The sequence below is a fragment of the Canis lupus genome, chromosome 30 (genome assembly GCF_048164855.1).
Source record: "Canis lupus baileyi chromosome 30, mCanLup2.hap1, whole genome shotgun sequence".
Classification (NCBI taxonomy): Eukaryota; Metazoa; Chordata; class Mammalia; order Carnivora; family Canidae; genus Canis; species Canis lupus.
Genome location: NC_132867.1, coordinates 6,925,794 through 6,943,617, shown reverse-complemented (window position 1 = coordinate 6,943,617; position 17,824 = coordinate 6,925,794). Strand labels below are relative to the sequence as shown.

Below are 17,824 nucleotides of genomic sequence, written 5' to 3'. Positions count from 1 at the left end.
GCACAAGAACTTCGCACCCAGGACCTGGCCCAGGCACCGCAGATCCCAGAATCTGCTGGGGACATGGCTAACCCCGCCCCCTCGCGGTGGCGATTGGCTGAACCATTCCTGAGGGCAAGGCGCGGTCAGTGAGGGCGGTGTCTCCTCCGTCGGGGTGGGGCGAGACGTCGCCAGGGAGGTGAGACCCGGGGGAGGGGGTGTGAACGGGGCTTCGGTTCCTCCTGCCCGAAGGGTCCTTGAGAAGCCTGTTTGTTTTTCCCGGCGTTTGTCTCCACCCATCCCCTCCTCTCATTGGCCAGGCCCGGGAGGCGGGTGCGCTCCCATTGGCCGGGGGGCGGTGTCTGTCCCTGGCCAGGGTGGGGGCGGGGCCTCCGCCGCGCTGAGCTTGCCCTTGTGTCTGGTGCTCTGTAGAGCTGCCGCCGCCGCCGCTGCCGCCGCCGCCGCCGCCGCCGCCGCCGCCGCCGTCGCCGCCGCCGCCGCCGCGGGTGCCTCTGCTGCTGCTGCTGCTGCTGCTGCAGCTCGAGCATCCGGGAGCCGCCGCCGCCGCCGCCGCCAGCGCCGCTTCCACCGCTGCCACCTCCCCTCCCAGGACCCCGAGACACCCTGAGCGCGAGCGGCGGCCGCTGCTTGCCTGCGCCCCCCTGCCCCCGCCCTCCCTCCGCGACCTGCCCACTCCCGCAGCCCTCGCCTGCACCTTCCCCGACACCCCGGCGTCCCTGCACCACCTGCTCGGGCAGCCCCCGCGGGCTCTGGGACTTGCGGTGCGAGCCGAGAGGAGGCAGGCTCCGAACCCGCGCCTGCCTGACGGGCTGTCGCGGCTGCACCACCGGCAGGAGGAGGAGAAGAAACTCTTTCGCCCACCGAAACCCCATTCTGCGGGTGCTTCGCAGCTGCCGCTTCTGCTGCCTCCAATCCGGGTCCGAGGGTTCGAACACCGCAGCGGCGGGCGCCGAGGGTCCAGCAGGCGCCAGGAGGACGCCGGCGGAGCCCTGCACTCTGGTGTCCCACTCACCAGCATCTTGCCGCCCCCCTCGTTCCTTCCCAGCCCTTTAGAGAAGGGACCATGATCTGGAAACGCAGCGCCGTCCTCCGCTTCTACAGCGTCTGCGGGCTCCTGCTACAAGGTAATCCCCGCCCCGCCGCGGGGAGCATCAACTTCACGCCCATTCCCCAGCATCCCCACTCCACCCCATATTTCCACTCTTCCCCTTCCAGTCCCCCAGTCCCCGGCGATTTCCACCCCCTCCCCCTACTCCCCGGTGCGGCAGGGGGCAGTGGCCGTTCGCTCCAGCCCCTCGAATCTCTGGCGCTGGCTCAGCCTCGCTCTCCCAGCAGGCAGCCCCGTGCGCGGCACCTTTCGCCTTTTCATTCACCTGAGCTTCCCACATCTCTCACTCTCCGTCCCCGCCAGCAACACCCCCCGCACACACCTCCCACGCCTTTTGGCTGGCAACTTGTGCCTTCTCTGAACATTGTACCCTCCCACCACCCCCCCCCCCCGCCACCTCCCACATCACGCTCCTGATCGACCCTCTCCATCCTTGTCATCGCTCTAACCTCCCCCTTTCGGGTCGCCTTTCTCTTTTCTCTTCTTCCCACCATCATCATATCCGTGTATCTTTAAAAAGTGAGTGAGAGCCTGGGAGCGAGCTACCGAGACGGCGAGAACAGCAGCAGCGGCAGCACCGTGTGCATTGCAATAGCATCCCCGGGGGGGATATGTGTTGTGAGACGTGTCATTCACCTGAGAAGAGAGAGGAGACTGTCTGGGATTTAAAAGAGAGAGCGAGAGAAAGAAAGAAAGAAAGAAAGAAAGAAAGAAAGAAAGAAAGAAAGAAAAGAAAAAGGAAAAGGGGGTAAAGAGAGAAAGAATAAATCAAGAAATAAAAAAGGGAAAGAGGAAGGGAAAAATCAAAAGACTCAAAGCTACTTTATCAACAAGCCTGTTTTTTAAAATTGATCAGCCTGTGTGGTTTTCTTTTCTTTTTCTTTTTTCTTTTTTTCTTTAAGCAAAGAAATATATGCACCTAAGCAGTTACTTTACTGCTAAGGGATTTTCGCTTGGATTCCCTACCTCTCTATTCGCTCTGCTCTCTGCCGCTTCTTTTCGTAATTAATATTATCCTTTCACGTGAAATGTAAGAACCCCTGCGACCGCAGTGGAGGGAAACCGCACAAAACGCTGTTATTATGCAAATCACTGGGTTTGGATGCAGAGCGGCTAGGGAACTGGGGTGCACTTTTCCTCAGATCCTCTCTTTTGCAGGAGGAGGAGGAGGGGGCCCTGTGGAATGGGAGGACGACGCTGGTTATGAAATGAATGGCAATGTATGGAGTAGGAGTGCATGGGCAGAGCACACTTTGGGTGGTGGTGAGGCAGAGGCGGCATGCTAGGGCTGGGTGGGCTGCGGCCGGCAGGCGGAAAATTGTTGCTTTTAAGAGAGGAGTAATGTAGGGATGCGGCTTGAGTGAGATACAGGAAGGATGGATGTGAAACGATGGACTATAGGATTTTTAAAGCTAGGTGACTCTTGATTTCTTGCTAAATCTTTGCCCACCTCTAACCCCTCTGTCGTCATTTCTGTAGTTGTGGGAAAGATAAGTTGACCAAATTTATTTGTCCCTTGGTAAAAGGAATCTGGAAGTAAGACACAAGTAGACCGCAGGCGTGCAAAACCCAATTGGCCTTTGGAGGATTTAAATGAGGTCAATGAACCATCTTTCAGCAAGTTCTTGGAATGCATCCTGCCTCCTATCCTCCAGGATATAGACTGGGATGTATTTTATTTATGCATATTTATGATGTGAAGGAAAACACAGTGGACAGAATTTTTCTGAATTAACTAACTGACCTTGCAGAGATATTTCTTACCATCTTTTTTGTGTTTTGTGTTAAATGTAAATTTCAGATATGTCATGTGCCAGCATCCCCGAGAAAGCCGACAGCCTTCTTCCTGCTTACGCTGCCTCGTCCCATTTCCCACCGTTCACACTCCCACCCTCTCACAAGTACCCCGGGAGGCTGACACATCACTTGGGTTTCTAATCCATGCTGAAACGTGTTCCTAGATACCCTATTTCACCTCTCAGTAACTTGCATTTCTCAGCTCTGCGTGTGTGTGTGTGTGTGCGCGCGTGCGCGTGCGCGTGCACGCGCGTGCGCGCGCGCTCTACGCCGGGTAGTGGGAGTGTGATGTGGGGAAATCAGTTAATTTGGTGATTGCGATGAAAATTCGACACCGCTGGATGTGTTTTCCCTGCCAATCTGTGCGTGCTGGCCCCGGCACGTCATTGCACACACTGCTGGGCTGGTGTGAGATTATTTATTATAGAGCATGTGGGCAGTGGACTGCGCTTGGGGGTCGCCTCCTCTGCCTTCAACATTTCCCATGAATTGTCTATTCACTGCACTGCAAAATAACTGTCTGCTGGTGTCTCATTCTCTCAGCCTGGAGGAGGATTTACTCTCTCTCTACCCGGAGAGATTCCATCAGCTGCCTTCTCTTTTATTAAGAACATGGGTCTCTTTTATTAAGTACGTAAACCAATTATTTAAAAAGTGCTGCTTTTCACAGCGGATTAGAGGTGGTGGTGGAAGGGGTGTGGGCATGCCAGAGAAAATGCACCACTGCAACCCACAGCAGCACCAGCATCAGGTCCAAATATATAAATAAATAAGCGTCCTCTACAGCAACCAGGGAGAAAGCGCCAGCCCAACAAGGTCTGTGTACTTATGAGCATCTTAGATCAGGCCATGTTAATACACCAAAGGAGAGAAGAGGATTTAAAAGGAAAAAAAAAAAAAAAAACTAGAGGGGGGAGGGGGTGCAAAGCACCATTGGATTGTCTTCTCATGTTTATGGCTGCCTCACATTTATCAAACACTGCTCCACAGACACATCGCACTTTGTTGATATTGTCAGTTCCTGCTCAAACAAATTGCTCATGCCTTCCTTGTTTTACTCTTGGCCAAAAACATTGCTTCAGGGTTGAGGTTTATGTTTTCTCCCACCATCCTACACTTTTATTAGGACTTGGTTAGGTTGTAAAATGAAAAGCTTTATTTCCTGGACACAGATTAAATACTTAGCAGGTCTTTCCTTTCTATGTGCAGAGAAAGAAGGGTGGCGGCGGAACTAGTGAGCAACTAACTGATTTTGGCTAGAGGGAGTCTGTTCTGCCTGCTGGTAGTTATGACTAGGCAAATGCTATAGGCAGTCTACAGCTTCTTATTTTTAGCTTTATCGGAACTATGGTGGTATTCTGTGACTTAAGTAATAGTGATCAGTTAATTTAGCTTTTCTATTATTATCCCCTTTCTTGCACTATGCCTTATTTTAGACAAGAAGACTCATTTGAACATATCTTCTCTGTGTTTTACATTGTCACCAATATTTTACTCTTTCTGGGAAGCAAAATCAACCTTTTGGCTTGTTAATATGTAAAGTTAATGAGCCAGTGGTGAGAATCAAGTCAATGATAAAATAAGTTAAAAAAAAATAGTACTATTCTAAAAATCTACCATTTTGTCTTCAGTGGATTCTTAGGAAATGAAAATGAATCATTAGAAGGAAATAAATATGTTTCTGACCAAAGCACAACTCGGAATGTAGGCTACTTAGATAACAAAATTTGCTTCTGTGTTAGTTTATGGGGCATCCTTTCTTATTTTCCTCCATCATAGGCAGGGGAAAAATCTGGAATGAGGGTACAGAACAGTTTAGAGAAATGAATTTCTTTAGAAGGAGGTGTGCAAAAGCTTGCCACCTGTAACTGAAACCTCTCTTGGTTACAGAGCAGATCCAGTTCAATTGCTAACCCTGGCTGAAGCTGTATCCCCTTTCCATGCCTGAGGGGGCACTGCAAAGATGGAGACTGTCTTGTTTAGCACAAGAAAACGGTCCTAGAAAGGGCAAAGAAGAAAGGACAAAATATAACCAGAAAATAGACATACATAGAGATTTTGTTGAGAACTTTGTTTCCTTTTTAGAGTTAGTCTTACAGAAAAACACATCCAACACAAATACTGGGATTTTAGGGTTTGGTTTTGTCTTGTTTTATTTTCCATGAGATATTTTGATAAATGATCTGTTATTTTAGAAAGACTTTCAAATTGAAGGTCAATTGGACATGCATAGTACTTGCCTCAGTGAATACACTAAACATAAACTTCCCCTTACATTTTTAGAAAGTATATTATAAAGTACAAAATACACCTACATACACTTAAATAAATACTGATAACTTAATGCTTCTTAAAAGCCTATCTCTCCCATTCATTTCCTTCTATTTGTAATAGCCTTAGTCTTGTTGAGCTCATTTCTTATGTTGAATGCAAGAACCGTATTCCTCCCTTTCTTGATTAACAACTGAACCTTTAAAGAGTAGAATCTGTACATAAGAGCCAAAGACTATGATTTAAATGGTCAAACCCCAGACACTTAGTAATTAGGAAAATCTCCCTGCAAACATGGGGAGTCTCTGGGCAGATTTTCTATCAAGATATGGAAACTTACTTCATTGTCTTCACCATTTCTACAACTATTAGAACTGTGGGAGCATAACATGACCAAAGTAAGCATTGATTGAGAGGCCTCTTTCTGCTTTCTCCCCTGGAAGATCAGATACTTGAGAACTATTTGCCCCACATTGAAATAGTGAGATGCCATTTTTTTAATGAAAAAAATTACTTTAATTACTTAAGGAACAAATGGAAGTATAAAAATGCTGGAAGAAATGTGAGTCATGCATTTTAAAGTGACCTAAAATCAATATCAGATAATATTAATTTTCTTTTTAAAATGAGAAATCTATGGGGTATCAGATGATTGAGACAAGTAAGGTTTATTTATTATGAAGGATTTGGGGGTACATTAATAATATAAATAGACCTATCCTATTGATGTTTTATTTGATAACATTGATGTGCGTTCCACGAGATTTATTGAGAAGGCGTCCTCATTTTAATAGGCTCGTTTAACAACCTTGGCAAAATCACCCAATGTGTAACAGCTGGCTGAGTAGGCTGAGGAAGTGGTGAGAAATCACAAACTGAGGAAGCCAAACTCAAAAGCTGAAGTTAGAGTTCTTTGTGGAATTGGCAGGTATTGGTTTTTTGATCCTCCTGGAACAGCTCTAGTGCCCAATGACTACTAAACTTAAGCTTCCTGAGGGCAAGCCCTGAGCCTTTGTTATCTGTGCAATCTTCTTATTCTCAATTCAGTAGATACATAATAAATAGTGTTGGCATGAATAGGTATGTCCTAATGGAATTAAATAGCTGCATCTCTTCATAATATGTCAGCACTTAAACTTTGCTAAGTGATGCCACAAGAGTTAAACATTTTGTAGACTGTATTGGTTTAGGAAACAGTTTTCCTGTAGAAAAGTAGATAGCAATGGCTGTTGATATGCATTTTTAAATGAATACAATCTGATCAGTTGTTCTTGCCATGGCATTTTCCTCCCCATTTTTAAATTTTTTCCTTGATTAAAAATCACCAGTATTCTGCATTAGATCAGATCACCAATTCATTTCATGAAAAATGGAAGGGCATGATTATAATTTACTGATTTAACCTAAAAATATTTAAAAAGACAAGTTCATTGCCAACATTTTATTTGAAAATGTCAAGCGTTTTTGGAGTGCAGTTCTGTAGTATCAAAGAAAGGCATCTTCTGCAAATTCCTCTTGTAAAGAGGTGGGTGAGGATTAACCTAGAGCTTGTGGCAGCTGAAGCCCCCTGCTGTGTGATGATGCAAATGGCATCTCAGGCCTAATGTGCTCTGCAGCGGCAGGCGAACACACAGGAAAGCAGTCATGTGGCATGAGCGAAATGGGAAGTCTTTTCAGAGCTTGTGGTAGACATGAACCATCCTTCAGTTTTTTATAACCAGAAATAACCCAGAGAGTATTTCTAATCATGTGAGCTGAAGACAAAGCATAAGAAAGAATGAGTGCATATTTTGTTTGGAGATTAATGTAGTAAATAAATCCTAATAAAATTATCAGTGCTCTCACCAGATACATGGTGAATACTTTATTTTCTTGCAAACTATCAGAGACACAGGCCAGTTTCATGAAGACAAATAGCAAAGTTAAAAATAGGATTTCTATGCAGTTGTTTACATGTATTGGACCTTATAAATATTGGGCTAGGAAATATTGTTAAATCCTCTTTTAGTGAGTAAGGAGTCAGTCCTTTGTTGTTGTTGTGAGGTTTTATTGCTTATTATTATTGTTATTATAGCATCTCTTATATTATGAGAATATAGTAGTTTTAAAAGAAATAGACATTAACTGTTCAATGTGTATTCCTGCAGTTAAGCATTGTGAAGTGGAATTTCTGTTAACATCAAATCAGTAGAGAAATTTCCTCTGTGAAAGGTATTATTTATCACAGGCAAAAGCATTAAATAGGTCCCTTAATAAAAGTAATAGTTCTGGACCAATTGTTACAGGCAGCCTATAAGGGAACCATTTCAGATAACAGAAACTAATGTAGCTTTGTTTATTTTTATTCCATTTGCTAGAGAAAAAAATAATTGCACATACTATGCATATTGATCTTTACTTAAGAAATGAGCCCAGTTGGTTCTGTTAATGTGCTCAGTGGGTTTCTTTAAACAGATATGAAATAGTTATCATTTTAGAAGTATGTAGTATGTATAAAAATTATAAAAATAAATATTCTGCTTAATTAGGTATCAGTTAAATATTAATGTCAAAATCAGAGATGTAATTGTTGAAAAAGGAATATCCCTCAATCATTTACTCTCTCCATACACATATATACAAGTTTAAAGTATACAGTTATTTTTTAGAACTGAAAGGTACCTTTATAATTTGGGAGCTGTCAGGGATGGGATGTGATGTGAGGAAAAGGCAAGAGTTTGTTTTCTTTGCACTCAGTTATTTTCTCTTACCCTTTTTATGAGGGTTAAAAAGTATATTTTTGAATAAATTTTCTTAGGCTTTAACAATGATTAGGATTTCCCCTTAAAAACACACAAGCAAGATATACAGTTTCTGAATTTGTGATAGAGCTGAGCATCTATTCTGAATCTTCTTTTGTGCTTATGAAACTAAGTAATGAGACCCTTCCACTACATGAATAGACACAGGGCTGAAGTTGTAAAGGGATCTGCCTTAGAGAGGGCTGGCTACTAATTATTTACATTCTATTTTAGAGGTCTTTGAAGTAAATATTAAGACAGTCATTATTCATCATTTGATATAACTCTTTCTAAGTCAGCAAATAGTTTTTACTTGAATCTTTAAATTATCTTTCAGCCACTTGGATGCTGAACGGGAAGCTCCAATTTAGTCATAAACAGTTATTCTGGGGGCTAGATGCAGAGGTCATTAGAGATTAGAAAATAAAAATAAGGAATCATTTGCTTTGAGAAATAAGAAATCTTAGAGCTAAGTATGATCAAGTAGTGCAAATCACTTCACATTAAGAAAGCAACAGTTCTTATTGGTCAAATTGATCCCCTAACAATTTTATGTTTTTGATGATGGCTTATTTACAGTAACGGTGCACTCATTGTTTATCTAAAGTCATCTTTGGGAATAGAGCAAGAAAGCACCTTTCCTGACAAGGATGTGCTGCCAACTGTTAAGTGTATAGCTGTTATATTGATTCAGTATGATTTATAAAAAACAATTAATTTGTTCTTATAGAGAAATATTTTTGGCTTCTTTGTTAAAAGTGTTTGCCTTTAAAAATGCAAGTGACTCCCTTAAGGTTTACTTAAACATCCAAACTCAAATTTATAGTGTGTAAAATACATTTTTACTCTCTTAATGAATTCATATTTTGCGTTAGCTTGTCCTCTATCCCCTCTGGGGGAAAATGCCCATGACACCTACATATCTTCCATTCATTCTCATACCTTATATGCCCCCTACTTTCCAATCTTAAGTAGTAGATTTAGGTTGAAATGAGAGATGGTTAGAATATTTGTATTAAAAAGCAAACAAAAAATATACAATAAGCTTGTCTAATTGTCACTCCTTTACTGCTCTCTATTTTCTATTTTGGAGTCTGAGTAACATAGTAACTCAGCTTCCTTTGCACTGTCCAGGAATATAATATCCCCCCAGTCCCGACCATGCTCCTAACCTGAAAGACCTATTAAAAGTAATTAATGAGGAATGAAGAGTGGTTCAAGAAAGGGAGATTTGCTAAAGCCTATGTGCTGAATACGTACAGTTTGGGTGATTTTCCTTTTGACCTCCACAACGCATACCCCAATGTTTTAGCAAGGATAAAACACATATAATGTGCTTTTACTTGTTTTTGTTACTGCTATTATTGCGTTTTGTGAGAGTTCAACCTCCTTACTTTCATAATAAAATGGCAAAAAGGAGAGGCAAGGAATGTGAGTCAGCCAGCCAAACACACACAGAAACGCCTGGCAAAGCTGACTAAATTAGCATATGCTAGGGTGAGTATTTCCCTCTGTTGTTACATAATCCCTTTCTAATACGAAATCGGTTCTCATACTTAACCCTTTCAGGAGGGTTGACATTCTCCCACTGTTATATTTTTATTTTGTATTATTTATTTTCTCATGAATTGTGTAAATCATCTATTGAGGGGCTTTTATGTCAAATTCTTCCCCCCCCTTCAGTGTTTCTGTATACAAATGTTCCATTCTGTGCCCAACTTCAGGATTCAAGAATCAACTTTTCTATAGCTTTCACTGAGAGGATCTAATTAGCATTTTGGGCTCTCTTTACTCATGTGCAGCTTTCTTTAGAAAATGTATTAGTTCTATGAGGTTCCCCTAAGGATTCATAATACTCTAGTTTGTTACATGTACTGTGATATTCAGTGTGCCTTAATTATGCACGTGGCCTCATTTCAAAGCCTTTTCAAGGATCATGTGGGGTAGAACAGGGGTCTGGCTGTAAGTTCACTGTCATGTATTAATGTGTAGGTGGTATTCAGAGAAGGATGTTTCTGAAGGCAATTATATATCTATGACTCCAGTATAGCAAGCAGTTACATTCTACACTTACTAGTTACCCTGCCAAGGCAGAATGAAATTCACCATTGTGATACATAATACAGTATCTGTTATTTCTAAATAGTTCTTTGGCCTGGGAATGAAATAAAATAATGAGTGAAAATGTGTATCCCTTATCTTGAATAGGGATTGTTCCTTTCACTCTCTCAAAACAAGAATCAAAAATTGTTCCTAAATCAATACTCTATTCCATAACTAGTCCATTAACACATTTGCTGTGGTAGGATCTTGAAGTTACGCTGGTTATTATTTGAGGCTATAGATTTTTAGATAGTATTAATTGCCTGCAACTGCATGGGCTGCCAAATGTCAGTGCACTGTCAAATCTGAGACATGATTTTTTTTCGATTTTTGTTTTGGATGCAATTTGGACAACTGTGAAAGTATATAGGGACATGAACCCAACAGAGGGAGAGAAGGAGAGAGAGAGAAAGAAAGACAGATGTTTTTTAAATAAGGACTTCATTTGTGGAGGGATGGTTATAAGAATTGGCTCATTTAGTACATGTCACCATTTATATGGAGGATATTTTCCTGCATTGCACGAGTTTGAGGGCATACTTACCTTAATTGTACCTTTTGACTTGCATTGGCCTATGTATCATATCATCAGAAAACTTGAGTTTGATTTGTAAGTACACTTTTTTCTTTTATTTATGGCTATTGCAATAAAAAGCATTTTGTATATACTAACTAACTTTGATATATACTAACAATTTTAACCAATTTTTGTTTTGTTATTTTACAACTGCAAATTTGAAGCCACATTATTATTAATGATAGTTTAAAAAAATACTGGTCTCCAGTAACTCACTGGAGTTTTTTATTAAGAAAAATTTTGACCAACATCTGATGTGTTTAAGTAGACAAAAGAATGCCATCTGCCCTTGATATTTGAAACATTTTATTTTGTCTATGCTATGATCTATATAACCCTTTTGTGTATTTTTATTACAGTATTTTGAATGTTTGGTATTTATCTGTCTGTTTGTTCTACTGGATTATAAACCCATAAAGTACAGGGTCTTATTCTTCATTTTATTTCAAGTGGTTAATCTAAGGTCTGGTCTGTGTCTTTTTTTTTTTTTTTTTTTTTTAATGTTTTCATTCTACTGATTGATTAGTTCTCTTCCAATCCATTTAATCCTGACACATCTCTTTAATTGGATCCAAATAATATTTAAGTATTTATGTTATAACTGCCAAAGTGCCAATACACTATTCTGAATAGAATAAATATTTGCAATGAATGTTTATTCATATTTAAGGTACAGAGAGAGTACAAAAAAAATGGCTACTAAGAAACACAAACAATTCTGAATAATGACATACTTCACAAAAATATGAGACCATTGCTTTCAATTAGGGTAAGCAATTCGAATTTGCACTGAAAACATTCATCTCATGGCTTTGAATCTCCCTGATTTCTCCGGGCATCATAACCCCTCGTCTTTTTTTTTTTTTTTTTTTTTTAGTTATTAAAGATTTCTATCTGTAGCCCTCCAAATATTCCTGATGATGGCTTTAGGTAAACATGAAACCAAATCATCTTACTGTTCTACTTAGAGTAGCCAGTATTTCTGGATAAATGTATGAACAAAGAGGAATTACAAACTGACCTTGATCTGCCAGATTATCAGTGGGGACTGACCTGCTTTTGTTATTGCCAAAGCTGTGGGGTAGATGTTCTGGGAGTCGTCTCTGAAGTATGGATTCAGGGTGCATTTCACTTAATTTGACTTGGGAAGATTACATCCATTTTATTTGAAAGGCCTTTTAAAGAAAATCCTAAATATTGTGGGGTTTTTCTTGATACTTAGTCATACTTCTGCAATTGAAGACACATGTTTGCTGTGGTTGAATTTGATTTATTTCCCTTTTAGCATTTTGAAAGACCGTGGGTGGTAGGATGGGAATATTAACTGCTTTTTGAAGAGAATTTAAATATAGTTACTGGGAGCTGAACACCAAGGGAAAAAAGACTTTCTATAATTCGTAGTGACTTTAATGCCACATAAAGTGTTTTAAGAATGCTTTTTCTTAAAAGTCCCAGTGAAATATAGCTTTTCTTTAAAGTCATAGAGTTTTTCTTCAAATTTAGAAAATCAATTTCTTGATATCTTTTGGATTTTTAACTGTTTCATGACTTTGGGCATCTGAAAAGGTATTATTGACTAGGCTAACTTAAGATTTACCTGACGGAAGGTGCTGAAATCACTCTATCATCGTTGTGTAGAAATGCACATTCAGTAAATAAATATCCCAACCAGATTAAACTAGTTCAATTTATTAAATGTTGTTACCACTTTATGGAGTTGATATTAAGAATTATATTCACCCATAGCTGCTGTACTTAGAATCTTCTTTATGTTAAACTGTGACTGTCAATGTGATGCAACAGCTGCAGAATAACCTTCTAATGTGGCTTCGGTTCGGCCCTTACTGACTGACTTTACAGAGCCTAGGGAATAAACAGGAAGGTAGTTTCAGAAGCAGTTTTTGTTGACTGTTTCCCTGTTTTGGTGAAAAAATATTATAATATGTTACTGAATTTTTATTATATAGAGAATATTCTTGTAAATCCATTTTTAGAAGTGACATAATTTTTTAATGTGTAACCACTTAATATCTGAAACACTGAAAATGTGAGGAAGAGTTATACCTTTTTATTTCTCAACAGTTTTAGTCATAATGACCCACTCAGAAAGTGAATTTTTAATTTGATAGAAGGAAAGCATTTCAGGCCAAAGTTTTTGTCCAGAGTCACCAAATTAAAAACAATATCCGTTATATTCTTCAAAAGAATACTGCACAATGTCTTTATGGAAAGATCTGATGCTAACTAGCATGAAAATGAAGTGTGTTCAGTAAAAATTATATATTTTAATATATAAAGTTATATATCTAGTTTTAATACAAAAAAACATACCTTGGGATCCCTGGGTGGCGCAGCGGTTTAGCGCCTGCCTTTGGCCCAGGGTGCGATCCTGGCGACCGGGGATCGAATCCCACGTCGGGCTCCCGGTGCATGGAGCCTGCTTCTCCCTCTGCCTATGTCTCTGCCTCCCTCTCTCTCTCTCTCTCTGTGTGACTATCATAAAAAAATAAAAAAATAAAAAAAATAAAAAAATAAAAAACATATCTTTAAAAGGCCAAGTAAAATTTACATATGATAGTTTCATGCCCATTGGCCTGCATTTTTTTCTTTAAACATAGAAATGCTATGGATGAGGTAAGACTAATGGTATCTTGAAACTTCAATCCTCCCTATCCTTTCACTTCTGTGGAATAGCTAAGATGAAGGTATTGATACAGGGATAAGTTCATAGTTTCTTAGAGATCTAGTAGAGTTCAGTAAGGTCAGATTTACTTTAAATCTTCACTTCGCTTTACCGAATTTTATTGGCTATACAAGTACAGACGACCAACAAAGCAGAACAGATTATCCTTGAAGGACAGGACAGCCTGAAAGTGTATTTTGTAATACAACAACTTTGTTTGATGGATGGGTGTGGACAAGTTGGGAAGACAGTCTTTTTATCATTTAATGATGGTCTTATTACAAGCCAATAGTAAACTTGATCAGGTGTTAGGGATATTTCCTCCGAAACTTTCATATCATCTTGGGGGACTGAACAGAGAATGGGAGTAACTTGTGACAGGGGAGGAGGCATGAATCACAGCCCTGATCCTTCAGGAGAACATAAGCAGCAGCCATGCCAAACTACTGCTAGCGTGGAGGCACAGTAAAGACTCTGGCCTCGTGGTGGTAGGTTCTATATTCTGTACAGTGAGGAGATATCACTGGACTAACTCAAACTCTGAATTTTGGAAGTGCCCTGCAGCGGCAAGACATAATGGTAGGAATGAAAAGACCTCAGTTCTCATCTACACCATGCCACTATTTTAGAGACCTTGGGCAAGTTACTTTCTTTTGCTTTCTTCTTTTCTTGTGTGAGGGGGAGAGAGAGGGAGAGAGGAAATCTTAAGTAGGCTCCATCTCCAGCGCTAGCCCGATGGGGGGCTTGATCTCACAACCATGAAATCATGACCCCAGTCAAAATCGAGAGTCGGATGCTTAACTGACCAAGCCACCCAGTAACCAAGCAAGTTACTTCTGCAGTTTCTTCTGTAGACTGAGAAACTGGAATCACATTCATTCTTTGGTGATGGGTTGTAGAAGAATATTATGGATGATTGAAGACTACAGAAATGGCATATTTCTTTTCACTTTCCACCTAAAAATAGTTTGTAACACAGTGTAACATTCACTGTGTAATCTTAAAAAATACCTTTTACTAAAATTTAATTTTTTATATCTACCCGTGCATTATTCAGTTAAGATTTTACACTGTAAAGATATTTTTATTCTGATACATATGTCTACATAAATTTCAGAGCTCTCTGTCTCTGTCAATGAGTTTTATAAATTAGTTTTGTAGTCATCAGCCTGAGCTTGGGTCATACATGCCTTTCTCATGAAATTACATCCATAGATCAACTTCAAAAATTAGTAAATTTTTGCTGTTAGTCCTTTATTTTATTTTTTTCTCTTTAAATTTTTTACTTAAATTCTAGGCACAATATTGGTTTCAGAAGCAGAATTCAGTGATTCATCACTTTCATACAACACCAGCTCTCATTCCATTAGCCATTTTTATTATAAGAAAATAGACTAAGTGTTTCAATTTTAAATTGAATTTTGTTTTTGTGCATTATTCAATGTGTGCATGTGTAAATTTTTATAATCATTTTATTCTTCATAGGCTTTGGTTTCTTAAGCATAACTTACTCATTCACTGTTTTATTTTTTTAAACCAATATCTACTTGCAGGCAGTGTTTTAAATGTTAGATATACACAGTAACAAGGTGGAAACGGTTTCCACCCTCATGGAGTTTATAGTCCAGTAGCTGATACACTAGTTACACAAAAATATGTAATACCCTAGCTTATTTTCTAAAATAAAAATTCCATTTTTATAGTAATATGTTTTCAATAGCTACCTAATGTGGATGTATCAATGAAAATATGAAATCACTGATTTAAGAGCATTACTATAAGCCTCACTGAGCTTTTAACATTTTTTTTTTTTTTTTTAATTTAAGTTTGGGCTAAAGAGCTCTCATTTCCTCCAGTTGTTTATCCTGAAAACATTCTCAGTATGATTCCAGTTTCTTTCTTTTTTTTATTAATACAACTTGAAAGAAGCTGACAAGTGAACAAGAAATATTTAAGCATGGTCTATTCTAACTGATTTGTTCAAGAGGATGATTCATTTAATTTCATAAAGGCTCAGTGGGCCAGAACAGTAGATGACCAGGTCAGCAGAGGGAATGTAGGGGAGAAGAGGTCTGTGAGAAGGATCTATGTAACAAGCAACAATATTTAGTTTTTTAGAGCTGAAGTTCTGCTTGAGCAATTCTGATGTTACCAGTGACAGTCATTTAAAGAGCTGCTGATGCCTCAGGGAAAACATTTTTAAAGTGTCCTATCCAGAAACAATGCTCCTTGTACTGTGTCATATATATTAAAACTCTGTCCCTTGCTTATATTACAATACTACATTGTCCCTGATTAAAACCTGTGCTACTAGTATATATATGGCTTCTCGAGACTGCCGATGAAATGTTGTTCTTGAAATCTTTCCTCCTGCTCAAGCTGCCCTGAATATGGCTGAAATAAGAATCACCTGATAAATAAAGCTGGAGAATAGATGAGAATACCACTTAAAAACTTTAAAAATAAAATGAATTTTATATACAATTGTGTGAAATGTTGGAATATGTAAAATAATATGAGTGGGATACAAATATTCTCGATATCTTTATATTATTTCTTTTAATATTTAACTTTGATTGATGACCTCAACATGCACATGAGGTCATATTCCTAACAGGTTGTATGGTGTTTTTATATTATTTATTGTCCGTCGGTGTCCCCGGGGTAGATGATATATATATCTTGTAGTAGATAGAGTAAAAAAAAAAAAAAGATATATACTTTTGGAAATCATAATGGTGGTGGTCAAGCATGTACAGTTAGTCTACTTAGAGATTTACTTATCTGGATTACAGAATGCAGTACAAAGCACAACTAAAAAACCTCAGCTTAACTGTTATCTTTAATTTCGCTTTTTCTTTTAAATGAAATGTTAAAATCAAAGCAATTCAAGTAAATGCTCTGTTGCAGGTAATAATTTGCAAGCATATAGTTTTATATTAAATGACTTCTTTTTGAGAGTATATTCAGCTCTCTGAAGTAAGTCAGAGATGCATACATATTTTAAACTTTTATATAGAGAACTAGGTGGTGCTGTTCTGTCATCTTTGTGTCTCAGTGACTTCTTAAAACACTTTCATTAAACACTTTCATTCAATAAGTGCATTAGGTAAGATACAGTATTCTAGTAGCATTACTTTTTATTAACCAGCTAAGTTTATATTGATCTTACATGTTTGTTTTCAGCAGTATTTTCATACAGCAGAAAAAACTTTCTTCTAAGCAGTTAACTTTTATCATAGTGTACAACTTCCCTTTTTTAACATGTAAGATAATCTGAAATCTTTATGTTACTATGTGCTTTAAAAGGCTCTGTACTTGGCTATTTCATTTGCCAAAATTCTTACTATTAATTGAGTCAGAATTTAAAGTGGTAAAATTTTGTACAATTTGAGTTGATGTCATATAAAAAAGTCATAAAATACAGAAGCTCAAGGAAAACATTTTCATTATTTGAAATACTAAATATTGAATTAAGCTTTAAAACAAAAGAAATAAAATAGATTTCCTTGAAAAGAAATTGTTTGCTTAATATACTTCTCTGTAAGAAAACTGACATAGGTAGGCTGTCAGTGTTTTCATGGTTCAGGATATCATTAATTGTGACTTCCGACCTCCTTGTGGTACCCAGTAGTCAGATAAAAAAGAGCACATTTACTTGAAACTAAGTAACGAGAATTACTCGTCTGCCCATGTATACTTAGTACACTGGTATCTCTGAGGTATATTTTCTTGCTAAGAATTATAGCTTCAGATACCTTTAAGTTTAGAAAATACAGATAGGAGAGAACTTAAAAGAATGACAACTTTTTTTTTTCAAAAACCATCTCATGTTATATACAAGCGATTGTAACTTATGTTTCTTAATGACTTTACAATACTTTTGGAGAAGAATATATCATATAATTTATTCTCCAATGAAAATCTGGATATAAATAAAGATTAGTATTTCAAGAGTTCTACCCATGTACCTCCTTGTGGAACCACAGTTCTATAATTTTGACTGGGGACAAAAGTAATTTCTGTCCTTCTTGATTTCTCATGTAATAAATCCTCCTAGCTGCTATTTACATCATAAAACATTTAAGTTTTACCTTAATAGAAAAGTCAATGTTATTTAGAAAACTCCTTTTTCTGCTATCTCACGAATCTTTTATCAGCGGAAGACAGGATCAATACAGAATTTCAGGATGGTTCCATGGCATGTCATCTTACAATGTAGAGATAATCTCTGAGATGCACATCTTCTAGACTAATAAACCTAAGTGAAAGTGCTCTTAGACTTCTATGCTCATGTCTGGCCTCCTGGCCTCATGAAATAAAATAGAAGTCACAAGTATTAGGATGAGTGCCAGTGGGAAAACACTTGTCAAGTAAGAGTTCAAAATGGGTGAACTGTATAAGGAAAGGGAGATTATTCATGCAGGAGGAATGTCTTGATTTCCTATCAATTTTCCTAAGAAGGATTAGGTAACTTCCACTGTATACTGCCATAACCTTAAAAT

At 38.7% G+C, this 17,824-nt stretch overlaps 1 protein-coding gene across 3 annotated transcripts in view; it reads left to right on the top strand.

The window, feature by feature from the left end:
- The first annotated feature begins 485 nt into the window (after positions 1-485).
- CADM2 (cell adhesion molecule 2) overlaps positions 486-17,824 on the top strand; it is a 1,061,838-nt gene continuing 1,044,499 nt past the window's right edge. The window contains exon 1 of one of the 3 annotated variants that reach the window (XM_072806514.1): positions 486-1,124. In XM_072806514.1, coding sequence (XP_072662615.1) covers positions 1,064-1,124 — 61 coding nt within the window. In that variant the 5' untranslated portion in view covers positions 486-1,063. The remainder of the gene's footprint in view (positions 1,125-17,824) is intronic. The other 2 variants (XM_072806515.1, XM_072806516.1) reach the window with 2 other exon arrangements.